The sequence below is a fragment of the Haplochromis burtoni genome, unplaced genomic scaffold (assembly GCF_018398535.1).
Source record: "Haplochromis burtoni strain Fernald_Lab_line unplaced genomic scaffold, NCSU_Asbu1 Contig_10, whole genome shotgun sequence".
NCBI classification, from domain to species: domain Eukaryota; kingdom Metazoa; phylum Chordata; class Actinopteri; order Cichliformes; family Cichlidae; genus Haplochromis; species Haplochromis burtoni.
Genome location: NW_024582371.1, coordinates 95,365 through 121,820, shown reverse-complemented (window position 1 = coordinate 121,820; position 26,456 = coordinate 95,365). Strand labels below are relative to the sequence as shown.

Below are 26,456 nucleotides of genomic sequence, written 5' to 3'. Positions count from 1 at the left end.
GAAATACAGCAGAAAAGTAGTAGTCTTTGTGGTCTTCGAATATACATCTGTCCTTATAACACTTGTGGCATTTCAGGGAAAGGAAATGAATTAAGAGATAAGAAGTAGGGGAGAAAAAAAGGGTTTGTGTTCTTTTTTTCGATCAAATACTTCACATTATTGACTCTGTTTGTAATGAATAACCATAGTTCATGATTAAAGGGGGGACTCTGCCATTTTTTTTTAAAACACATGAATGACTTAGCTCTTCTTGAGGAGCTATTTAATTTCCCCTCTGGCAGCTCCTCAACGAGTTTGATGTCTGTGCTAATGTCACACATCTGGGACACACCTTTAATGTTGACGTGTGATGCTGGTCAGATTTTTGGGGTGCCTGTGTGTGTTGTAGTAGTAGCCCTGCAGACGTGAATACTCGGGAACTCGTTCATCGAGGGCCCAGCAGAAGTAAAGCAGGCGTCTTTCATACTCCTTAGATGTGACACTTCCTCTCTGTGTCAAACCGTGGAAAGGGGAATAACTAGCAGGTCACCATCAAGCCCCGTCACTCCCACCCACCTCTCTTCTAGTCTTTTTTTCCCCTTCTTTTTCTTTAAAATCCCCTTCTTGTCCTTTCCGAAGTCTTTTGTACACCCTTTCTCCACTGTGGGGCTAATCCCACTCAGGACCGCCCACTGCTTGTGGTGCTCCTCTTTTCTGATGTGTCTGAATGTGCTCTAGACTTAAGAGGAAGGTCACATGTTGGTCATACACTTGCACTCGAGTTTGTTTTTTCTCTCCTCTGTCCTGGTCCTCTGGTTTCTCTTCTCACAATAAGAGTCTTTACCGTTAGGAGAATGTATTTCCCTAATTATGCAGATTCTTGAGCCTTATGTGTGAAGTCATTGATGCATTTCTGCTATTTGTGTTCTCAAGTTCCTGTTTTTCGTTGTTTTGGTTGGACAGCCATCCACTGAAGATCCTAGTTTTCCCCACCTTTAAACGTATCACTGCTTATCTTGAGTCCCGCCTTTGCGTGAATCCACTCTTATCCAGAGCTCAGGGACCACCCACACCAACAACAGTCCCCCCCCCCTTAATGACCTTTAATGTTATGTGCCAAGCCTTCTGATCTGGAACCGAGGGATCTTCCAGCCTTGCTGATCAACTCCGAGTCCCCCCCTCCCCCTCCCCTCCCTTCCCTTCCCCTCCCTTCCTTCTGCCTCCAATCCCCATTCCCTCCTCAGCCCAACCCAGCTCTGCTCTCATGCGGCAGCTAAGCTTGTTTTTGCGACATAGCTCTGGAGCAATCAGCCTGACAAGGCCGGCCCACTTTTTTTTCTCTCTGTCTCTCTCTCTCTTTTTTCTCCTACCCAGCCCAACCCCCTCAGCGCCTTTTTCATTATTACACTCTGTTTTTGTGCAGCATTTCTTTATTTCTGTTTGAAATATATTTCTATATGAATATATTTCTCCCCCCCCCTCTCTCTGACTCGTTCCTCTTTCTGTCTAAATTCTCGTTTTCTCTTTCCCTCGCCTGCGCCCTCCTCCCCCTCTCTTTCCTTCCTCGTTCGCTCTCTTCTCTCAGTAAATCAGCTTTCATAACGCTGTGCAGCGCAGCCTTGTTTTGCGAGGTTCTGACAGTATTCAGAGTCCTGGGCCAGTTTCCTGTTGCTATTCTGGGGGCCTTGCTTCCTGTGTGGACATGTCTTATTCAGATTCCAGGGTGCCTCCCCCCCCATCCTCCCAGCTCGTCTGTTTCTTTCTCCGTCTTTTCTTTAGATGATTTTTAATGAATGTATTTGAGGAAATTCAGTCTGTTGACAAAGTGTCTTGTTTTGCATTTACTTCACTGAATTGTTTCTCCACCTGGAAAAAAAAAACACCCCAAAAACTTAACAAAAAAGCCCTGACACACACACGCGCACACACAGAGTGCATCAAGCACTCTCCCTTCTGCGCTCTCTGCACACTCACTCACTCTCACACTCGCGTGCACACTCTCCCATGCCCCTCCCCTCTGCCTCCATTTTTGCTGGGCTGAGCTAGTTTTGCAGCACAAAGACTGTGGCTGACTGCAGCACTGTATGTCCCTGGCTTTCTCTGGCGCTCGCTGGAACAAGCTGCTGAGCACGGACTGATGAAAAGAGGCTGACAATGAATTTAACTCTCGCTCTGCGAAATATCCCTTTTCATATTACATATGATTTTTTTCCTCCTATCCCCAGTTAATTCACTGCTGGTGTCCGTTGCTTTAGTAGCGCCCTCTAGACACACTGTGTGACAGTAAGAGGGAGGGGCGTTGCTGGTCTGGAAAGCAGGCAGACTGGCTGTAGAGGTCTGGAGCCTCCCCACCCTTCTAGCTCCCCCACCTCACCCCGAGGCCCCCTCAGCCCTGCGCATCCCATCACCCCTCACCTCGGGCTGGGCAGCTGCCTGCCTCACTCGGGCATCTGTGCGCTGCCCTGGGACTCCCTGCTACTATTGTGATCTCCACAAAAGGCCCCCCACGCACACACCATCTCCCCATTATTCACAGCAATCAGACCCCTCCAACCACCCCCTCCCCCCTCCTCCTCCTCTCCACCGCCTCCCTTCATCTACTCTGTGGTAGCTCCACACAGGCTGCTGCAGTGTTTGTGTGCATTGCACACCTCCTTTTTTTCCTGTTACCCCCACAGTGAAGCTCAATTAGGCAAATGTGGAGCGTTTAAAAAAGACCTCCCTACTTATTGATTAAGATTCATAGTTGGCCTAGATTTTTTTTTTGACTGCAAGCCTGTATCACACAGCAAAGTAAAAGCTGAACAGCACCGATCAGTGTCAGAAGGATTAGATTTTCGTATATCGTGGCATCCTCCCTTTTTTTTGTTTTTGCTGGTTCACTCTTTCATCTTCTACTTTCTGTTCCACGTTATTATCCTACCCACGCTGCTGATAAAGTAGCAGTTTAATGTTGATCTCTCGGGAGTTTGAGCTTGCTCATCTGTGGAGGTAGTAGACATTGTGTCTGAGATATCTGTCCCCAGCAGGGTGCTGTGAGCGTTGTGACACCCTGCTGTTGTTGTCACTATCCACCTTTGTTATTTACCTTGGGGAGATGAAATTGCACAAATGCGATTTGTTAATTTCAAACACTAACTGGGGTTCGAGTCATCTGCTCGGTGGCATATATATATGGTAAGGGTGCATGGCGCACCTATAGGGTGCTTTGGCTGTGCCTGGAGTTTCTCGTCTGTCTGTGCTGTGTGTGTGTGTGAAACCCTGTAATGGCTGCTGCTGCTGTTTGAGGCAGGGGCCTGCCTTGCTTCTCCTCCTTTCTCCAGTTCTTCCCTCATAGTGGGATGGGAGTGCCCCCTTATGGTTGAGCTCAGCCCTGCAAATCTTGAGCTGGGGCTGGAGCAGCCTCTCCCCAGGTCTTTGGTTGACTTCCCATCAGCCCTTGGTATGTGGACACAGTCCCCAGATACAGGTGGAGGCTCTGGGGTGGCGGCTGACATGTCGGCAACGCCCACACGTCTGTCTTCTTTTCAGCAACCCGCTGGCATTTCATGGTAATGTAGCATTGACTGGTGGTTTGACAGAACAAATATCTTAAATTGTACTTTGTCTAAGGACTGTGTGTCATTGGTGAATGATGAAGACAAGCGCTCTGATCATAGGCGAGAGATAATGTGCTTTTGGGCTCAGTAAGTCAAGTCAGCACATTCAGATTCTGAGCTGAGAGAAAGAGAAGAGAAACTGCGCTGAGGAAAAAAAAATTCACTTGATCTTAAGCTTGAAAGGGAAGCGATGACTTTTCCCATGACCCCATTCTGATATCAAAAGCCTACTTTGTCCTGAACAAGTGGTAAATGCGCAGCGCTGGAGTGCTCTGCTGACGAGGTCGTTGGCATATAAACATAAACATCTCCAGAATGAGATGGCAAAAAAAAGACAAAGTTTGAGCGTGCCCTGTCCACTTTGTGCTTCCGTGTTGTCTCCCAGGCCTCCCCAACAAATGTAATTAAAGGAGCTGGAGGGATATTGGGGGGGGGGTTGAACAGGGCTTTGGTGCGTCTGCGTTTCCTGTAACAATGACGGGCTTCTTCTTTTGTAGTAGCTGACTGCACCGTGACCCTGCCAGGCACGCAGGGAGGCCGTCGACAGAGACAGACAGACCTAGGAATGGCAGCAACAGGGGGGAGGGACTGTGTCGGCTCTAACGTGTCAACCACGTGGATCACAGTAACCATGGCAGCCCTTGACATGCAGCCAGCTTCCCCCTCTTCCTCTTCCATCCCTTTCTTCTTACTCTCTTCACTTTGCCACAGCGGATGTGTCGACTCTGAGCGAGCTGGGTTTGTTTTGTTTTGTTCTTGCTGTATATATTGTGTTCAGCATCTGGAGGCCTGAGAACGAGGAAGCTTGCCAGCCCAGGCAGCGGGTGAGACTCTGAGGTCTGAGGATGACAGAATGAAGCGGGTCAGGGCAAGTGTGTGACTCAAAGATGAACTTTGGCACCCCCCCTCCCTTCTCTTCTTCCTCCTCTTCCTCCTCACCACCACCACCACCAGATCTAGTTACACCACTGACCAGGGTTACATGTTCCAGATACGTGTCATTAACTCCGAGCCACTACGCTGCTTCTTCCACTTTCTGCTTCTCATAACCTACCAAAGAAAAAAAAGAGGGAGAAAAAGGGCTGGCTTGGCAGACTAATGGCTCTGGTCGAGCTTGATTGATTCAGTGAAGTAATCTGCAAATGGAATACATTAGGACGGCAGAGAGCGGAGCAGATGACTCAGAGACAGCACGGGCGAGAGAGATGTGGAGAATGTAAGAATTGTGGGAGCAGCAAAGATTTTCAGCATTTGTGAACAAGAAGTGCGTTAGAAGAAGGAGACGAAGAAGAATAAAATTCTGGAAAGTTTGTATCGTTTTTAAAATGAATTTGAAACGAATTCATCGTTCGAAACGCTGCTTTTTAGCCTTTGAAAGCTCCCGAAGTCTGTTCTGCACTTCTCAGCTCTGAAGTTCCATGTTAGGCAGTGCTGGGAAAAAGCACAAAATGGCTGCCACAGAGAGGCTTTCTACAGAAAGAGCTGCAGCTTCTCTGCTGCTCTCTCTGCAACACGGCTCGCCGGTCCTCCCCTTTCTTCCCCTGCACATAGAGAAATGGCTCGTTTCTGTATTTTCATATTGTCAGTTGTCATATTTGCCATTGATAATGCTGCTGTGACCTTCCTTCAAGCTCCCCCCCCCTCCACACACAGAGTCACACACCCCACCTGTGCTCACACGCTACTCCAACTTAACCACGCCACCTCTCAACTCCTCCTCATGCCTGATCTATGTCCTCTCTCCTCCTCTTCATCATTTGCCTTAAATAATGAGCGTGTTGAATAGCAGAGCCTCAGCAGCATCAGTATCACCAGCATCCACCACCCCTCCCCCTCCGTCCTCTCCTCGCTGTCCGGCTTGTGCAGTCAGCAGAACAGGCTGGTGCTGTGCAGTATTGAGCTGGGAAAAATCAATGACTGCAGAGTGGGAGTAGGTAGGAGCTTGTGTGTGTGTGTGTACAATTCTTCTGCCTATCCAAGCTGAGGATTCAGAGCTGTCAGATATTTACAGAATGTTAAAGAGCTCAGTCTGTACGCTGCATACGTGCCACTGTAGCAGTGCACACAGGCTGCACAAACAGAGCTTTTGCCGGCGTTATCAGGCCATTAAGGGATATTTTAAATTTTGCGGTTTTCATGCCGTACCATGCAGCGTTGTCACAAAAACACATTTGTTTGTTTTTTTTGTTTACTTTCCTGTTTTTCTCAGATGTTATGTCACTTTAAAGTCCTGCTGATTTATTCTGGTCCCAGTCTGGACCTGTTAGCACCAACCAGCTTCTTTTTGTTTCTTACAGATATTCTGTAATCTGGAGGAAAATAAAAATGGAAGACTGCTCTCACAACCTTATTCCAGCTAACTCAATCCAAGCTTTTTGCTGGACACATGATGCACACTTCAGTGTACCAATTAGCCATGCACGCCACACGGTGGACTTTAAAGTGTGGCAGGAATGACGACCGCTAACAGTCCGTCTCAGAGTTAGGAGTTCAATTTTAGCACCAGAACAATGCAAACGTGGTTATTTAATATGATTCTCTTGAGCTTTAATCAATGCTGTTTGGAAATGGTCGTTGGAACCCAAACACAGCCAAAGATCGTTGAAATCCTGGTATTGCGTGATAATATGGTGGTCCATCCTAACCCATCTAATCTTGATTGGTGTAAAGTGATAGTTGCTTTAATGGCATGATTCTTGTCTCTGTGTGTAGCTGGTGGTCATCAACCTCTAGGCTCCAAGACGACAACATAAATGTGTGTTTCATGCGTAACTAGTTTGGAGTTACATCACTGCCAACCTTTGATTAAAAGTAAATCTGTCAACTGAAAATAGGCTTAATAAAAAAAGGCAGGAACTCCACTACACAAACGAAACTACACAAACTATAATAATCAGACAGTTTACCTCAATCCCCAAATCTTAATATGGTTTAAAAGCCACTGTGAGGCGGTACTACCAAGAATGACGACTGATATACTCGATTGATCTTGTTCTGCTTTTACACCCCCATGGATCTCTAGAAGTACCCCACATCCACGATCATATGTTAAATCCTTTTTTCTGTCTCATGTTGACAGTTTGTTCGTCTTGAGTGTGCATCCTCCTGCTGAGGTGTGTCTCCTCAGCTGAACCCACTAACTGAGTCCTTTCCTCTTTGGTCTGTGTTGAGGAAGCCGTGGTTTAGAACTTGTTTTGTGACTGAGATTTGACTCTGAGCAGCAGCTTCTGAGTCTCTGTGAGTACCAACTACAGAGGTGGTCATCGTGGCATCTGGCCAGTCGGAGCCCTTCAGATGGAGCCCTCTGTCAGATGACCAGTCTTGTGATCTCTTGGTTGGGAACAGGAGAAGGAGGGGGTGGGTGTAGGTCAGCTGACGATGCTGGCTGCTGGAAAAAGGGTTCCTGCTATGGTTGTTTGAGCAAAGAATGTCACGCTGTTCGGTTCCCTGTTCTTGATTCCAAAGCACGAAGACCTAATGATGTGCCTCTAACCCACTTTTGCATTTGAGAACATTAATTGGGCGTCAGCCAGGGAAACACTTTGGAGTGCGATACTCCCTTCCTGCTGCGTTTCACGTGGTTTTGTTGGTGCCGTGTTTCCAGTGTGGGTCAGAGAGGCCTGGGTTTGTGCAGTCGCCGGAGCAGGAGAGGAAGAGCCGGAGGGAGGGAGGGCCGAAGGAACGGGGTGAGGGTGGATTGGAGGGGGAGGGAAGGGTGGATTCTGAATCAGCGTCGTCCTCCTGTCACTCCCTCTGGGGTTCCTCCATCAGGTCACATCCCAAAAATAGCAACGGGCGCCGTTTCAAGTGCAAAACCGCCGGCTTCGGGGCTGCAGCCAGCCTGCGAGTGTGAGATTTCTATGGGAATAGTTGGCCACAATCCAATGAGTGCTGCTTTATTTTTCTCTCCCACCCCCTCCTCCTCCTCCTCCTCCTCCTCCTCACTCCCTCCCATTTTTTTCCCTTCCTCCGATGTGACTGGCAGATGAGCTTGCATTTCTGAGTGAGCACATGGTCTCCACGTGAGTGGCCAGTGTGTAAACATTCACCTTCCCACAAACATAATCATTGCCGGCTGCCTTCCTACCTTCCTGCCCGCCCGCCCGTCTTTGTGTCGCAGCCAGCGAGGCTCAATAACAACACCACATGGCACCAGAGCCCGTGCCCAGCACCAATTATTTCAACTGCCTCCCGAGATGACTCGCTTCAAATGTTGTTTTTTTTTCTTCCCCCCACTTTCTCTTTGCAAGTCAAACTCAGTTCTCCTTGCCAGCACGGATCATTATCGGCATTATGGGAGTGATGTGTGGAGTATTTTTAAAAAGGTGGGAAAAGAAGTCATTGTACCCAAATGTATTATTGAACTGTAATAGGGCTGGCAGCCTTCTATGAGAGAGTAACATACACACCCCGGTGAGGGCAAAGATTGCTGTAATGCATCAGTGCCCATTTGGATTTCCACTCACTTGATTTGACTTCTCTTGACTTTGACATGACACTGAAAATAAAACAGTCTCACCCTCCTCATGCAGGTCAGGAGGAGAAAAGCCTGAATATATTCATCGTTTCTTATTCATTTCTCCCAAATGTGATTCCCAGAATGCAGCCGCTTTCTTTTTCTAGGTTTTATACATTTTTAGAGCCTCATTTACATCCCCGTGCACACACACACCCTTACCTTTGATATCAAGTATCAGTTCTTCCACTTAATTTCTCTCTTCCCATCATAAGCTGAGTCTCCACAAAGAGTGGCAGAGATTTTTTTTTGTTTTGTCTGATGAAACCTGAACAGTTTTCTTGTTCTGTATCTGCAGCCCATATGCTCATCAGTTACTTTTAAAGGCAACTTGTTGGACAATGCGTCTTTTTGCCACAGCCGGGGCTGACTACACTTCACTGCATATCGAGTTGATATTGCTAATTGCTTGGTAATTTCCCTTCATAGCTACACGTTTAGCTAACGGCTAGCCATTACAGCTTGAGAACTGTAGCACTGGCCCTTTTCTCCTCGTCTGTGGGCCTCGCCGCTGTTCTGGAGCTGCTTATCTGCTTGGTGGTTCTTCATGTTAAGGAGAACTCATCAGCAGCTGAGTCATCATCGCTTCACAAAATGATGCAAATGCTTCCACAAGCTGTAGGAACTGATACTTTATGGAAAAGCGAGAGCGAAATGTGTTGACTTGTTATCAGTAACAAGTTGGTGATGTGAATTGTAAAAATAAATTTGTTAAGCCAGTTGTTACAGTGTAAACGAACGAATGCAGTGTCATCGTCGACTCATGTTCTGTTGCTCTTCTCCTTCAAGGATTTATCCGGCTCCATCGACGACCTTCCCACTGGTACAGAAGGCGCTTTGAGCCCGGGTGTCAGCACCTCGGGCGTGTCCAGCAGCCAGGGCGAGCAGAGCAACCCGGCCCAGTCACCCTTCTCCCCGCACACTTCGCCTCACCTTCCGGGCATACGTGGACCCTCGCCGTCACCTGTGGGTTCCCCAGCTAGCGTCACCCCTTCTCGCACCGGCCCCCTGTCCCCCGCTGCTGTGCCAGGTAAACGCACAATACCGTTAATACTGTTGTTTCAGACCTACAGCAGCACACAGCTAAAACATTATTCTGTTTCTACTCTGCTTTAATACAGTTGTTTTAGATCTTCAGGTCTTTAAGTTCAGTCGTTTTGAAATGGTCTTTGAAATCTGAAATTCAGCTGCGAAAGACTACGTAGGGGGATTTTATGGCAAGGAAAAATGTGAAAATTAAAACCAAGTTTGTTCTAGAAGAATAATACATAGCATTATGTGGGTGTCGGTAGATAAAGTACAAATGCAGAATATTTACAGGAAAATCACCATAAATATGATGTCCTGAAACAACTGAGCAGTTATTTATTTTCACTTGCCAAAGACTGCTAAATGTAAAAATGGACCTGCTCGATACGGCTAACCAACAACAATAATTTCAATGTCTTTGTAGTCAGCTATTCATCGTATCCAGCAGAAATCCTGTCTGACATATTTAATAAAAAACAGACAGATTTAGAGTTTTAATTCAAAACTCGATGCGGATCACATTTGTAATTTATGAAGCGATTTGCAAGATATGGAACTTTAAGTTTCTCCTAACATGATGCTAGTAAACCATTCGCTGACGGAGAGACGGAGGTTACAGTGCCACCCTCTGCTCATTGTGGAGAGACTTGCCACAGTTTATTAGCTTGAATGTGACTGGGTCACACTCATTTTATGGCCAGTATTTCAAAGTTTAAGAGCAAGAACTGATTGTAAATAAAGGAGACAAATTTCCGCGGTTCCCACGGTAATTTCAGACCCATGTCATCGCTGTCCCGCAGGTAATCAGATGCCTCCTCGGCCGCCCAGCGTCCAGTCAGACAGCATCATGCACTCATCCATGAGCCAGGACAGAGGTGAGTGTGTTGGAAATGTTTGCAAACAGAAACCTTTAAAGAGTATCTCCTCGTGTGCTCAGTGGCCAGCAGTGTGTGTGTCTCAGCAGCTTTTAGGTGTGATTGTTTGCACTTGTATGCATTCCTCCCATCTGCAAGCACTCCCCCAGGCTGTGCTTCTAAATAAGAATGTGCTCTACTTGCCAGGTCAAATGAGAGCAGGCAGACACACTGTACTGTGTTGTGTTTGTGAGGAAGTGAAGAGCTTGAGCCATAATGTGTTGTGCAAATGTATGCTAAAGCAGATGTAGCGTGGAGTTTTGTTTTTGTTGTTTTTTTGTTTATTTTCTTGGGTTTTTTTAACATTAAGTGTTTAACATAAGATACAATCGGCATCTAATTATTACCACTTAATATTGGTTGCTGAATTAATCAAACTTTGATATGTGTGTGTAAAAAAAAAAAAAAAAAAAAAAACTAACAGTGTTGCTTAATGTTCCCTGTCTTTTCTCCAGTGTACATGCGCAATCCTCAGATGCCTCCTTACGGGTCCCCTGGACAGCCTGGCTCGGCCTTATCTCCACGCCAGTCTTCAGGAGTCCAGATCCATGGTGGGATGGGCCCTTATCCTCAGAACAATACCATGGGAAACTACGTCCCTCAGGGGGGCCAGTACGGCCCGCCAGGTGAGACATGAGGCTGTGAGTGTTGGGTGGTGTTGCTTTGAGGGCCTTCTGTACAGCAGGAAAAATAAGAGTGCAGTGTCTCCGCTCTGTCATATCAAGCAGACTTTTTTTCTTTTTTTAATACTCAAAATATTATGAATGAGTTTACAGTGGTTGTCCTGTGACCATCACAGTTTCACAGATAGCCCAGATTTTTTTTTCTAAGAGGCTTTGAAGTTTCCTCTCACTTCTTACATTCATGAAATTATATCAGTGCACTTTGAAGTCTCAGATGGTTTCTGTGGGCTTTGAAGAAGTTCTGCTATGAGTCATAGCAGAGAAAGGCGGGAGCCAGATAAAGCCCGCTTCATCAGGCTGCTTGTTCTGACAAGCTGAGGTAAATTTAGAGCCGGACTGGTGAAACTCTTTATCCCGTCAGTGAGAAGTGACTAGATGAGATCTGTTTTAGGCTGAAACACAGCAGGAGGGCATGAAACTCTAAATGTTGATCTGTAACACTTTCAGGTTATCCCAGGCAGCCCGGCTACACAGGGATGCCCAACGCCAATTACCCCAGTGGCCCCGGCATGGGTGGCTCCATGAACCCCATTCCCGGTCAGGGCAGCGGGGCTCCGTATGGAAGCATGCCACCGGGCAGGATAGGTCCTGGGCAGATGGGCACTCGGCCTTACGGTCCTGCCATGGCCTCCAATATGGGCGGCATGCCTCCTCAGGTGGGGTCCGGCATGTGTCCCCCTCCGGTCATGACGAGGAAGGATGGTGGTCCTTCCATGCACCACGGACCAACAAACTCTATACACAACAGGTGGGTGCTCCTGGCTGCATCAGTGACATCTGTGTGAGCCTGTGACTGTTGAGGGTCATTGAATTTATAGCTTTAAGGAGATTTTCTCATCACTTTGCTGTGTGTGTGTGTGTGTGTGTGTGTGTGTGTGTGTGTGTGTGTGTGTGTGTGTGTGTGTGTGTGTGTGTGTGTCTCTCTCTCCTTGGTTTGCCTCACACACAAGCCAGTCTGTTACATGTTTTAGTGCTTGAGTGGTGGCAGTAGCCCAAACGCTTATCTATCACAGAAGAGGAGATGGTCCCTGCAATCACTGAATCACATCCTTCCTAAGCAGGGATGCCTGTTGAGCCTACAGAGCAGCTCTTGTGGGCTTGGCAAATGGTACCCTGTGACTTAAATTAATGTTTCCTACAAATGAAACTGAACTCTGTGAAGGAAAAGACATAATTCAGTCAGGCAAAGTCTGTATTTGCAGTGGATCCTTTTAGGGATTACTTCTGACTAATTATTAGTTGATTAAATAGGTGAAAATAATTAGATTAGTCAACTACTGTAGAATCGCTGAGAAAAAAGTTAAAATTAGTACAATAATCAGAAGAATACTTTCTGGACTCAACGTTTTGATGCTTATGTTTTGTTTTTTAAAAGGAAACATGACCATATTTGGACAAGGCCCCAAGGTTGCGTCTATGAAATGTTTTTTTTCTTCTTATTTTTGTACTCTTTGCTCAAATTAAGGTAGAAAAATAGAATGCTAGAATTGCATTCACCAAAAACTGCTGCACAGACATATTGGATGGGCTGGGTAGTACGATTAAGTTGGCAGCAAACCATATTATTTGTCAGAAAATTCCATTAAAATTTATCCAAAAGGGAGCAACAGCACAAACACCGTGAGGAAGTCCAGTTCAGAGACTTGAATTAGCAGAGCTGAGACGTAGCTCACCTCCAGCCACCTGTGTCAGCGCATCTGTCAGTCATAGCGGCCATAAAAGTCTCTGAATGTTTAAGTTAAAAACAACAGTCAGTCACTGTTGACTTGTTCTACAGGAAAATATTTATAGAAGCCAAAGCCACATTTTTTTGTATCAGGCTGTGAACACGCTTTTTGAAACATCTGAGTCTGTGGAGACTGACTTTCTTTTGGAGCCAGGTTCAAGTGACCATTGTAGAAACAGCACTAATTTCACTCTGACACAGCCTCGAGATAGTACCATTCATTGTATGGAATAAAATTCTGCAGAACTGCACTGACTCACAGGGATTTCATCTACCTTACCTCCCCAGCTTGCTTGTTTACAACGTCCTGTCACAAAGAGTGGGACTGTGTGCCCTGGCAGTGGCAAGTTGCTGCTTGCCATCTTAGAAACAACATGTTAACTCGGTTTGACATTAGAAAAATAGAAATAAGTAGTTTAACTGACCAGTATTTCTAGTTTCTGCTACAGGGGTGGCAACTTTTAATCATCCTGTTGTTTCTTTGTGGTTATTGTTTTTTAGCATTTCTTCTAATCAAGCATTCTTTTCTGTAGGCCACCCAGCTATCCTAACATGTCCCAGGGCATGATGGGAGCAGGCTCTCCGTATGGCCCAGGCATGAACAGCATGCACAGTATGATAAACCAAGGTGGGCCAGGGCCGTATCCAATGGCAGGAGCAAACATAGCCAACAATAGCCCTGGTGAGTACAAGTGAAACTATAGCCCTGATCAGGTGATTGGAGTACAGCTGCAGGCCTGAGGGTTGTGTCTATAAAACAGTTTTATAGACTGGTAATCGTTTTATTTTTATACCCTTCTGTGATTGCCCCCGTTCTCCCAGGAATGGCTCCAAGTTCAGAGTTTGGCATGGACAAAATGAATCCTGCTCCGAAGATGAACAACAAAGTGGACGGGACTCCCAAGCCAGAATCCAAGAAGGTACACATTCAAAGTCCAGCTTTTTTCCCCCCGCCCTCCCTTTTTCTCGTTCTTACGATTTTCTTCCGTCACCCGTCCAACAGAAGTCGAGCTCTTCCACCATCACCAATGAGAAAATAACCCGTCTGTACGAGCTTGGCCCGGAGCCAGAGAGGAAAATTTGGGTGGACCGATACTTGGCCTTTGCTGAGGAGAAAGCCATGGGCATGAACAATCTTCCCGCTGTGGGCCGTAAGCCCCTCGATCTCTTCAGGCTCTACATATCCGTCAAAGAGATCGGCGGCCTCACCCAGGTACACCTGGACTTCCACCTGAATTTGATGTGAATCCTTCAGATCAGAAGGACGATCGTCGGTCATTTAAAAAAAAAAAAAAATTTGTATACAGCTTTCTGAACCACCTCCTTCCTCTCTCGCCCACCAGGTGAACAAGAACAAGAAGTGGAGGGAGCTGGCTACCAACCTGAACGTGGGCACGTCGAGCAGCGCAGCCAGCTCGCTCAAAAAACAGTACATCCAGTGTTTGTACGCCTTTGAGTGCAAAATGGAGCGCGGCGAGGACCCTCCCCCAGACTTCTTCAACACGGACACCAAAAAGAACCAGCCCAAAATCCAGCCTCCCAGCCCAGGTGAGCGCTGCTGCTCTGCTTCACTGTCACGCAGTTTACTGCCTCCTTAGATTTAAAATGCAATGAATGAAGCTTATTTCAGATTTCCCTTTCTCCCTTGGGCGCAGTTTGGATTAAGTACAATTCATAACATCATCTCTGCTCTATTTGCCTCACATCAGCTGTCTATAAACTAGTCTATTTTATTATATCCCATTAATTGCCGTTTTTAAAGCCATTCATAGAGCATTGTTTGTCATCTCATGTAGGAGCAGCCACCCTCCATAAATCGCTGCTCCCCTATATCGTAGGAGTTATAAATGACGGCGGCGTAGCTGTAAGTCCTTTGGACGGTTCCACAAACACATGCCTTGAGGGAATAGTCCTTGGCATTTGCACAGGACATGACGAAAGACTTGTCCTTTCCGACTTCCCCACTTTGATTTTTGTGGCAACGGTGATGACAGCAGAATGCTAAATGTTTCAATGAACTGGGTAAAAGTCAGCGGATGAACTGGCGCTCATTCATACCAGTTGTTAAGGGTGAGGAGGTTGCAGCCAGGAAGGGTCATTGCTTGTTGCATGAGATGCTGTTTATTTTGGAGGGGACTCCTTGTTTATAGCTGCCAGGAGCAACCACACCGGGAGCAACCACATGCTGCTTCAGTCTGGCTGAGACCCAGGCTGTCAGACACGGGGCACTGAGTCAGCGCCGGGGTGTTGTTACAGGAGACATCAGGGTGCTTGTCAGCTGGCATCAGCCCTCTAGTTAGTACGAAAGAAGGGCAGGGGAGGGTTTTGGGGGTGGGGGTGGTGGAGGAAGTAATGGCAGGAGAAAGGCAGGAGGTGATTTGGCGATAGCGATGCTCCGTCAGTGGCGTGTCCTCGCTGCCTGGTGCCTGGCCCTGGGCTACAGCAGCACGGCAACACTCCCTGGAGATTAGTGCTGAGCCAGAAATGATGAATGGGGGAAGAGGGTTTTCTGTGTGTGTGTGTGTGTGTGTGTGTGTGTGTGTGTGTGTGTGTGTGTGTGTGTAAAAGTCACACGATTCTCTCTCTGACTCTATTTCTATCATGCCCTCCCTCCCTTCATCTTTAGTAGAGGGAAATCCCTGCCCAGAGGGAGGAGGGGGTGAGGGAGGGTGAGCCAATGAATGTTGTGTGCATGTGTGAGAGCTCGAGAGGCAAGAGGGTGATGTGAGAAAATGTGAATAACTGTGACCTGCCAGTGACCTGGGTGTTGTGTGTGTTTGTGTGTGTGTGTGCCAGTTTAATGAATGGGAACCTGTGACTCATCAGACTGGCTTGCTAATAGTGAGAAGTCCTGAGCTGAAGTTAAGGATGATTGCTAGTATGTCACACACACAACACAAACAAAATATCAGTCACACACACACACACACACATTCACACATAGCTGGCTGTCTCCTGTCTCTACAGCCCAGGCAGTAATCTGTCACAGTGAGGGTTTACATCACTGTTTCCTGGTGGTTCCTGGAGCCCAGCGGTGTTTGAGGAGGGGGCAGGCATCCTGTGATGAGCAGGAAGATTCAAGATTTTTTGCTGGCTATGCACTCAAAAGCCAGTCAGCTCGACACAAACTGTGCAGCGCTCAGGAATTTCTTAATGGGATTTAGGATTGCCAAAAGCAGCATGTGCTCTAAAAGCCCCCAGCAGTGTTCTGCCTAACCCGCCTCACTATCAACTATCAGCTCGTGCCTTTATTCCTCGAGCGAGGAGGAGGAGGAGAGAGGGATGTTCTTTGAATTCTCTGGAATCTCTGAGTGTTACAAACCAGAGCACTTGACTGTTTTTCTTTTGTTTGTTTTTTCCCCCACTTAGTCATTGTGTGTATCCTTGTGTTTTGCAGCTGGTTCTGGATCCCTGCAAGGACCCCAAACCCCTCAGTCCACCACTAGTTCAATGGCAGAGGGGGGAGACCTGAAGCCCCCCACACCAGCCTCCACCCCACACACGCAAATGCCCCCAATGCCTGGCGTAAGGTACGATTCAAAAACCAGCGTCGTGCTTCTGTGGCGTTCGTACTAAAATCTCCACCTGTGGTGAAATTGGATCAGAGAAGCAAGAACTGGAATACGAAAAACAGCAAAATATGCTTTAAAATTATCACTGATGGGGTTCTGTTCACATGTACACACAAACACCAGACTAGTCAACAGGAATATGAAAGGATTATAGTTATAAAGTATGAACTTTGGGCTTAGAAGACTACAGTAAAAACTGTCTTCTGTGTCTTGTTAGAGGGACAGACAGAAAACATTCAAAAAAGAAATTAACAAGAAAACTTAGAAAAGTCTTAATTACTATGAATTTTTCACATTCCACATTTTGCTAAAAAGCCATCTGTTTTCCTACAGGAGTAGTGTTAATCTACAGGATCCCTTTGCTGATGGCGGAGACCCGGCGTTTCCCAGGAGGAACGCCATGACTCCCAACTCTCAGGGCTATCAGCCTGGGATAGGCACCCCAGAGATGATGGGTCGGATGGGTCCCTACGAGTCCAACAAGGACCCTTTTGGAGGCATGAGGAAAGGTGAGCACCGTCCACGTAACCAAACCCCAGATTCTGTAAGGGTTCATTCATAGCCATAACTAATATTATGTTTATTTATTTTTAGCAGGGGAACAGTTCATGCCACCCGGCCCCAACAGTGGAATGGGGGAACAGTATAACAGAGGTCCACCAGGCCCAATGGCCAACATGCCAATGAGCCAGAGGCAACAGTACCCGTATGGATATGAACGAAGGTAAATGTACTATAGTTGTAAATAAGATAAGATGATTGTGATCTGACCTGTGCCATTTCAGTGTCCTTTTCTCTTTCCGACTAAATCAAATCACTTCATGATTATTGCTCGTTGCTTTTATAGACAAGAGCCAGGCATAGGCCCTGATGTCAACATGGGACCGGGAGCTCCTCAGCCCAACATGATGCCTTCTGGAGCTGACACAGGGATGTACTCGCCTAGCCGTCCTCCGCCACAGCAACGGTCTGTACCATTCAGGGCAGAGACTATTCTGTATAAAGATTAAACGGAGAGACATGGTTGCATGTCAGCATTTTGTCAGTAAGATCATTGATAGATTTAAAGACATTTACAGAGTTTCTTATTGTAACTGAATCATTTACTGAAATGAAGAAATATAGTAATCTGAGTGTGTATTTTTAGGCATGAGTCCTATACAAATCAGTTCCCTGGCCAAGGAGCTCCCCCTGGTGGGCCTTACCCAAATCAGCAGCCAGGAATGTATCCACAGCAGCAGCCAGTAAGAACAGTTTGTCCAGCATTTGCAGTACTCCTATTATTACTTGGGTTTCTCTTTTCAGTGTTCATGTAATGTACTGTGTTCTGTTCCAGCTGAACAGACGTATGAGCTGTTGCTAAAATTATTGTGCTCAGTTGAGGATTGTAATGCTTAATTTTGTGTGCTGACAGAACTACAAACGTCCTGTGGATGGTGGGTATTGTCCTCCTGCCAAGCGCCATGAGGGAGAAATGTACAACGTTCCTTACAGTGGGCAGCAACAGCCAGGACCCCAGTCCTCGGGGCCCCAGGGCCAGCAGGACATGTATAATCAGTATAATGCATACCCTGGAGGGGAGCGCCGACCGCCAGGCCCACAGAACCAGTTCCCCTTCCCCTTCGGACGGGATCGAGGGCCGTCATCTGCAGGCCCCAATTCCCAGTCTCCGATGCCTCCCCAAATGATGGCAAGTCCCATGCCTTCAGGCCCCGATGGTTCCCAGGGCCCAATGTGGCAGGGCCGCAATGAGATGGGCTACCCCAACTATCCCAACCGACAGGGACCCCCTGTGTCGGGCCAGGGTCCCGGCTACCACGGCATGAACCGCTCAGAAGATATGATGCCATCAGATCAGCGCATGAACCACGAGGGACAGTGGCCTGGCCATGCCAACCAGCGACAGCCTCCGTTTGTCCCCGCAGGCTCCGGACCACCCATGACCAGATCCCTGCCCTCCACCTACTCGGCTTCCCAAAACCACATTCCTCAGGTGTCGAGCCCAGCATCCATGCCCCGATCCATGGAAAGCAGAACGTCGCCCAGCAAATCCCCCTATATGCATCCTGGAATTAAGGTGCAGAAAGCTGGACCTCCAGTTCCCGCGTCCCACATTGGCCAGGCTCCCGTGCAGCAACCCATGATCCGGCGAGATGTGGCCTTCCCTCCTGGCTCTGTGGAAGCTACCCAACCCCACCTGAAACCCCGCAGGCGGCTCACCATGAAAGACATTGGTATAAAATGTGATTTGCCTGATAACTTGTAACATTACACATGGAATAAACAATATGCTTATGTCTACCTGACCTGGATTGACCATTTGATATTTCTCAGTTTGCGTTAAGACAGCTTTCAGATACGAATTGCGTATTCACACTAGGTGACACAAGTATGTCGTATGTATTGCATGTAGTATGGAGTTAAAGTCCCAAGATTAGTAAACCTTTACATGTTATTTAAAGCTGCAGTGACCGATCATGGTTACTTTTAGTTATTCATTCTGTTTCTATTTTCAAAGGCACTCCTGAGGCTTGGAGGGTAATGATGTCATTAAAGTCTGGCTTATTAGCTGAGAGCACCTGGGCCTTGGACACCATTAACATTCTGCTGTATGATGACAATAGCATTTCTACTTTTAACCTTTGCCAGGTAGGTTGCACACATCCACAACCTGTTAGCATTTGTTTCTGTCAACATTTCAGAATGACTTGTCAAATGTAGTGACCACCTTCTTTGCTTTCACAGCTACCTGGATTTCTGGAGCTGGTAGTGGAGTACTTCAGACGCTGTCTCATTGAGATCTTTGGCATCCTTAAGGAGTATGAAGTAGGAGACCCTGGCCAGCGCACCCTAATAGACCCCAATGCAGCTGAGGACTCTGATGATGAAATTCCCATGCCTGAGGGCGAGGACGTGAACTCGGACGAGGAGGACGAAGAGGATGAGGAGGTAGAGGAAACAAAGACCAATCCTGACACTTCTTCACTGGTCCAGATAAAGGAGGAGGAGGAGGAAGAGGAGAACTCCCACAAAGATAAGTCTTCAGAGGATGAGGAAGATGAGAAGGAAAGGGAGTCTTCTATCAAGGAAGCCAATACCTCTACCTCAGGGTTCTCCCACGACCCCAGTATACACTCGGAAAAGCCCAAACAGGCTAGCAAGTTTGATAAACTCCCCATCAAGGTGGTGCGGAAGAAGAATCCCTTCCGGCTAAACCGCTTGTCCAAGCTTGGGCAGCGGCAGAGCTTTGACAGCGGCCTGATACACTGGAGCGTGGGTGGTGGTGACACTACTGAGCACATCCAGACCCACTTTGAGAGCCGGATGGAGCTTCTCAAGCAGCGAAAACAAACAACAGCAGCCGCTGACAACCGCAAGAAGGTCAAGGTGAATGGGACAGCGGCAGCAGCAGAAAACCCAGAGAAGCCTAAATCCAGTGGTGACGATAAGGTTCGGCAGCAGCAGCCCCAGTTTTCTGAACCTCACAAGTCTCCAACAAAGACTACCACGCCTCCTCTTCCCATTGGCGCACCAGTCACTGCCACCATTGACGATGTACTATCCGCTCGCCCGGGGTCGGTCACGGAGGAAGTAGTTCGTGGAGGTGCCGAGGAGCAGAAGGAGAACGGCAAGTATTTGTTCAGCATCAACCCCGATCTCCAGAGCCGCCGCAACATCAAGATCCTGGAGGATGAACCTCACAGCAAGGATGAAACGCCACTTAGCACTCTATCAGACTGGCAGGACTCGCTAGCTCGGCGCTGCATCTGCGTCTCCAACATTGTGAGGAGCCTCTCCTTCGTTCCTGGCAATGATCTGGAGCTGTCCAAACACCCTGGCCTCCTGTTGCTGTTGGGCCGCCTGGTGCTGCTCCACCACAGGCACCCTGAACGCAAACAGGCGCCTGTTACCTACGAGAAGGACGAGGAAGACGAAGGCGTGAGCTGCGAGAGAGACGAGTGGTGGTGGGACTGCCTTGAGGTGTTAAGGGAGAACTGCCTGGTCACTCTGGCAAACATCTCCGGCCAGCTGGACCTTTCTATCTACCCAGAGAGCATATGCCTGCCTCTCCTTGATGGCCTGCTCCACTGGGCTGTGTGCCCTTCAGCAGAGGCCTTGGATCCCTTTCCCACGCTGGGGCCCCACGGCTCCCTTTCACCCCAGAGACTGGTCCTCGAGACCCTCAGCAAGCTCAGCATCCAGGACAACAACGTCGACCTCATTCTGGCCACTCCGCCATTCAGCCGCTTGGAGAAGCTCTACGGCTCGCTCGTGCGACTCGTCGGCGAGCGCAAGGTGGCCGTCTGCCGTGAAATGGCAGTGATCCTGCTAGCTAACCTAGCCCAGGGTGACAGCCTTGCAGCGCGAGCGATCGCTGTGCAGAAAGGCAGCGTGGGCAACCTACTGGGCTTCCTGGAGGACAGCCTAGCAGCTACGCAGTACCAGCAGAGCCAGAGCTCCCTGCTACAAATGCAGGGTGGACCCCAGTTTGAGCCTACTAGTGTGGACATGATGCGGCGGGCAGCGCGGGCTTTGCACGCCCTGGCTAAGGTGGAAGAAAACCACTCTGAATTCACTTTGTACGAGTCGCGGCTACTGGACATCTCGATGTCCCCACTTATGAACTCTCTGGTGTCCCAAGTAATCTGTGATGTACTGTTTCTGATCGGCCAGTCATGACAGCCGTGGAGAGGTTTCAGCTCTGCCTCTTTCTATTCCCCCTAAACCACCTTTTTGTGTGTGCGCGTGCGTGCGTGTCTGTTAGTTGCGCGTGAGTGACAAAAGCAAAACTTTTTTTTTTTTAGTTTTTGGTTTTTTTTTTTAATTTATGCAAAATCAACTCGGATTCCACTGTCTTTCTTACCCCTGCTTCTCTCTATAAGGAAGGAATATCATGAAGTAGCTGTTGATTTCAAACATCTGAAACTGAAAGAAACTGGCAAAGAAGAACAGACTGGGACCCAGGCATAGGACAGAGTGTGCTGCTGCCCTGTAGAAAGGACTTTTTGTTTTTTTGTTTTTTTGTTTTTTATTGGAAAAAAAATCTCCAGAAAGAGAAAAAAAAAAAGAAAAAACTGTAACCAAAGTTGCTGTCTCGTTTACAGTGAGTTTGGGGGATACACGTGTTCGCTTTCTCCCTCGGGGGAGGTGGGTCGTCAGGGGAAAGAGGGCACAGACTAAACAATATTATGGTTCATGTTTGGAGGCTACATAGACTCATGGACTGTGGTGTGGTATAATTGCTGTAACTTTGGATGCTATATACTCAGCCCCACAGGAACCACATTATTGGCTGTGAACAGATGTCTGTCATGGGAGGCCTGTGCAGTAGATTGTAGGACTTTTTTCTGTACTGTACACCTTAAAAACTGTAAACATACTGTAATAATACTGTTTCACACTGAGATCCGCTGGCTTGGCAGCAAACTGTAGTTTTTAAAACCAGTTTTAGTTAAATGTCGAGAGAGAAAAACGGCTTTCCCCCCAAAGTACGGTGAACCTACAACACCCCGACCTCTTCTCTTTGTCCCTTGATTGTATGACTTGACCCTTATATTCAAAAGTCACCTCTTTAGGACTGGTCCTCAACTCTAGATGCAGTCCAAGCTGCAGTGTATATATGATGTTGTACATTACACTTTCTCTTTCTCGACTTCTGTTGCTCTTCACCGTTTTTAATCTTTGACGAGTTTCCCTGCATCGAGAACGCCATGTGATTACTTGACGCCCGCCCTCTCCGTTACTTCAGCGCCTCACCCCGCTCGTATCACGCTGTGTGAGCGTGGGGACGGGGGTCGTTAAGCTGCTGTCAGATCCAGCGCCACCCCCTCCTCTCAGTAAACACAACTTCAACTTTCTGTTCGTCTGGGTGTAGAGAATATTAACACAAATCGGTTCCATTCGAGCTCCTTCATAAACGACAAACTAGACCTTGATGAAGAAACTGTTTTTATTTTATTTTTTTTTTCAGTGATGCGGATTCTGCATATTTGTATTTCAGATGATGTAGCTAAAAACTTGATGTAAATTCCTCTTTTTTCCTTTTTTTTGGCTTAATGAATATCATTTATTCAGTATGAAATCTTTATACTATATGTTCCACGTGTTAAGAATAAATGTACATTAAATCTTCGTAAGACATTTGCTGTGGATTTATTTATTATTCTTCTTGACATGGTTGAGGCCGCAGTGAATAAAGCCCTGAATTTTTTATTTGGCTCGCATTTCACTCGCGCTGAGACAATCTGATACGACTAAAGCAGCTCAGAGCGCTTGTGTTTTGCTGACGCTTTTGATATTTACACACGGATGTGGAGACACGGCACATCTCATCTCTGTGCAGTATGCTGCTTATTGAATGCACAGCCATGTTTTCCCATCCCTGTATTGATTGACATCTCACCCCCATGTTACAAGGCTGTCCTTGTCCCTGGGTCGCACATGCTGATATTTACATATATATTTACATTACTTGGGGAACAGCCAGAGCGCTTCGATACATACAGATAAGCTAGGAGCTGACATTTACTGCGAGAAAAGCTGACTTTTTTCCCCCCTCCAGAATATCATCTGATGTTTTGACAAAAGTTGAATTCAGTTTGGAGACGGCAGAGCACCTGGTTTAATGTGTGATGGGGGGGGGGAGCACCCCTACTTATTTAGCTACAGCCGACAGGATAATGAAGTTTTAAAGTATTTCCACTCTTGTCCTCAACGGAGAGACAAAATAGCATCCATAAAAACAAAACAGTCGGCATGAGCTAAATGTGGCACCAAGTACGTTTTCAAAGCCTGCTGCCGCTCCTTGATGTTGTTTTACTTTAGTCGTATTTATTCAGCAAGTCTCACTGAGATCAAGATGCAGGAAAAAAGTAAAGTCCCGGCTTGCTTTAGTGTGTGACTTTAGTGGAATGCTTCAAGGCAATGGATCTAAAATAACCCCAAGTGCTATAGATAAGTCCCAGAGATCACCCGCAAACTCAGATCATAATAAAAGGAGAGATCTACATAAAGTGCAGCTTAAACGGCTCTAAAGGCTCACCAACCAATTTAGTATTGTACGTCTCGCTCCCTACCACTGAACATTTGAGTTGACAAACGTTAACATGCTTTTTTCTTATTTTAAAATAATGAAACTGTACTTTGAGCTCAGAGACTGTGACTGAAATTGCACAGAAATCATTTGTTTGCTGATATATGTTGAGCTGTTTCAAATGTTTGATTTCAAATAATGTTGTTTTACATAGTTGCTCCATTTTTGCTCACTTGCATCTTGTAGTGCTAGCTAGATGGCTACATGCTGAAGTTCTGCAAGAAGAGCACTGACTGCTGTGTACATGAATACATGGCAGACATAAGAATGGGGGCCGGTTTAATGGTAAGTGGAACTGTGGGACGATTTGCAGGGCAAGTATCTCCTGGTATCACCTGAAAGCAACGCCAGGCTGTAGCACACACAAAATCAGCTCCCTTTATATTAATAGGTTTTATTTGCCTAATTTGATTTAATTGATTATTGATCGAAGATGGCAGGTCACTGTTCTCGATGGTTACCATTAACCCCTGCATGGGATTATAGTGTTTCCCACAGAAGTAGACAGTGTTTGTGGGAGTAGCAGGAGGAGGCAACATGCAAAGTTTGATGGTGTGCTTCATCCTTGGTGAGCTTGATCTACACATTTGGACCTACTTTTACTGCTCAAAGGGAATCACCTGATGGTTTTAGTCCTCTCTCTAATACTAGAGTCTTTACTTACAATATAAACAATCAAAATTCAATGAAAGAGGTGCTCATCATTTTTATATATTCAAGTGCATAGTATGGAAGATGTCATAGGGCTTTGAGGAAATCGGATGTAAAGCACAATATTTATGAGCGTTTTAAGTTGTAAATCAGTCAGATTTGACCCAAACACGACAGGAAGGTTAATTTTGTCCCACTGTAATCTCTTCAAGTCATTTGTCAGTAATGGCACAACAGCAGAGGTCTTTATAGAGTCCTTGTAGGGCGGTATCATGCTCATACTGCAGCTCACCAGTGAATTATTTATGGCTGTAGAAGTCAGTTACATCTCTGTAACGGCTCGTTTTGACAGTGATCAGTTACTGTCCACATTGATTGGGGTTATTTTAGGTAAGTTTGAATAATCTTTGATCAACACCAAAGAGAAACTAAAGCCTAAGCAGTAATTTATAACAGAGAGATGATGTTTGTTTTAAGGTGAAGTGGTTGAGTCTGTGCCGAACAACAGACCTCAACTTATGGAGCCAGTTATGAACTCTTCTTCTCTGTCAGCATCTCAGTAGATCCCTACTAAGGAGAGCCATTAAAACAACCCCCAGTTCATCTACGAACCTACTCGGCACCATTCATACCGCCACCTGAAGCCAGCTGAGGCCTAAAGACATCTGTCATGGATTTCTTTTTTTCAAAGAGCCATGACAAACACTCTTGACAGCCAGTAGTAAACACATGCTGCCAGAAATTTTCCAGGTCTCTAAAGAGATTCTCGAGCCGTTATAATCACATCAACAAAGCACTTAACAAATCTCCCAAAGCCCCGTCCCACTCATCCAGAGAGTCTTCCAATGTACAGTAGTGCTGGCAGCACTGATTCCAGAGCATGTTGTGCTGAGCTGCGTACACACTGGAAACGATTCACTCGTCGTCCATCGCTTTGAAGCTGCCAGCCGGTCGCTTGCAGACATTCCAGGCTCCCGTGACCTTGTAATGTATTTACTAGCAGGTTATACATGTCAATCACGGGTCGTCTTCACTCTCATTGACTTCAGTCACTAACCTGAAAGTTTATTGCAGGTCCGGTCCACTTTGCCTCACCAGCAGTTATTTCACATGCAATTGCATGAAGTTGCCAAATATCTTTCACCTTCTATGGTCTCTGGTCACCACGTTACTTCCAGTGTGGACTCGTCCCCTTTCTTTCCCTTCCTTACAAAACAGATTTTAGATGAGTAAGTACTTTTTGATTGCCAACATCTGCAGTTGTTAAAGCAGTAGATGATCATATGCAGCATGTAGAAGGTTGGAGCAGGTTTATGATGCTTTATATGCATCAAATGAGGAATCGTGTCTTTCATTTTATTCATTTTATTTAACATTTACACTCAGTATTTAATTTGTATGAACTTTTTCCTATAAGTCAGCCGGCTCCTCTCTCTGCTCTAAAGACATGGTGCCCTCATCTGGTCACAACATCAAATTACAGCGTGTATCTGCATAACTGCTGTAAAAGTATGTCTTACCCCCCCCTCACACCAGTGTGACAGCTGGTGGGAGCAACTCTAACACACTCACTTCTTGTATTGGGCCAACCTTTATTTATACTTCCAAGGAGCCAGACTTTGTTATCTTTTTTTTTTTTAAAGCTATCAGGTTTTTCAGTGGATATTGGCTACTTTTGAACAAATTTCCACTCCTTGTACTTGTACATTTTCAGAAAATGCTTCTTTTTTTTTGTTTGTTTTTTGCGTGAAGTCACTTAACAAACACCAAAGAAACTCAAGGGATGTCTACTAAATCTTTAGTTATTGTGTTCCTAACAGCCCAACACAAAACAATCTGTTGAACAGCATCTGAAAAGTCATGCTCTTAAGATCTAAGAAAAGATATCTAGCAATGACCTGACACAGGATTTGGCATCTGGCTGTTCAGTTCTACTGTTGATCAAAGCCTCATCTGAGATGCTTTCAGTGGATCAGTGGCTGTCAAGAAGCCACTCTTTAGGAAGGGAAATGGGGAGAAAAGACTGAGGTATTCAAAATTACACAAAAACCGGACTGAAATGAAATGGCAACAGGTGGTATGGAGAGCTGAAAATATTATTTTTGTTTTATTTGTCATCATTATATATGCAGGATGTCAGGAGAGAGGTACAAGGCACAAGAGTATCTACAGTCATCTGTAAAACATGAATAAATCTGTCTTATGTCAATATACTCTACCGCTACTATTAGCCTGAATGTACAAATCCTATTACACTTTTTTAGGATAGAAGTATAACTTTGTAATAATGTAGCAATTTAAAGAAAGAAGAAACTCTGGATTAAACTTAAAAAAAAGGAGGGGGAAAAAACAAGGAAACGATAAGTAATAAATTATTAATAAACGTCACAACACTGACAAGGAATGGTGACAGCTGGATGCTAGCAAACATCTGTATTTAGCGAAACAACAGGTTACTCTGGCAAACCAAAAAAAGTACGACCAAGAATAACCTTCATACATTAGAACATAAATATATAATGTTTTTAAAAGCACAAACTACACGAATAAGAATAAAAAAGGCTGACTCCGTCACACCTGCTCCAGAAATGTCTGATAATTAGGTCAACAACGTCACTGCACGATTCAACCGCAAGGGGGCAAACTAGGCTTTTCTGATGAGGGCGCTCTCCCTCAAATAAACAATGATACATC

The 26,456-nt window shown here is 46.3% G+C and overlaps 1 protein-coding gene across 1 annotated transcript in view; it reads left to right on the top strand.

The window, feature by feature from the left end:
* Window positions 1-22,159, top strand: part of arid1ab (AT rich interactive domain 1Ab (SWI-like)) — a gene marked incomplete at its 5' end in the record, with an annotated part of 28,494 nt that extends 6,335 nt beyond the window's left edge. Inside the window, 16 exon segments of the mRNA XM_005927991.3 lie at window positions 8,884-9,124; window positions 9,924-9,998; window positions 10,493-10,663; window positions 11,168-11,468; window positions 12,980-13,128; window positions 13,269-13,366; window positions 13,450-13,659; window positions 13,790-13,994; window positions 15,844-15,976; window positions 16,352-16,527; window positions 16,613-16,742; window positions 16,866-16,985; window positions 17,166-17,262; window positions 17,433-18,252; window positions 18,537-18,667; window positions 18,764-22,159. Coding sequence (XP_005928053.2) covers window positions 8,884-9,124; window positions 9,924-9,998; window positions 10,493-10,663; window positions 11,168-11,468; window positions 12,980-13,128; window positions 13,269-13,366; window positions 13,450-13,659; window positions 13,790-13,994; window positions 15,844-15,976; window positions 16,352-16,527; window positions 16,613-16,742; window positions 16,866-16,985; window positions 17,166-17,262; window positions 17,433-18,252; window positions 18,537-18,667; window positions 18,764-20,698 — 4,992 coding nt within the window.
* Between the last annotated feature and the right edge of the window lie 4,297 nt (window positions 22,160-26,456).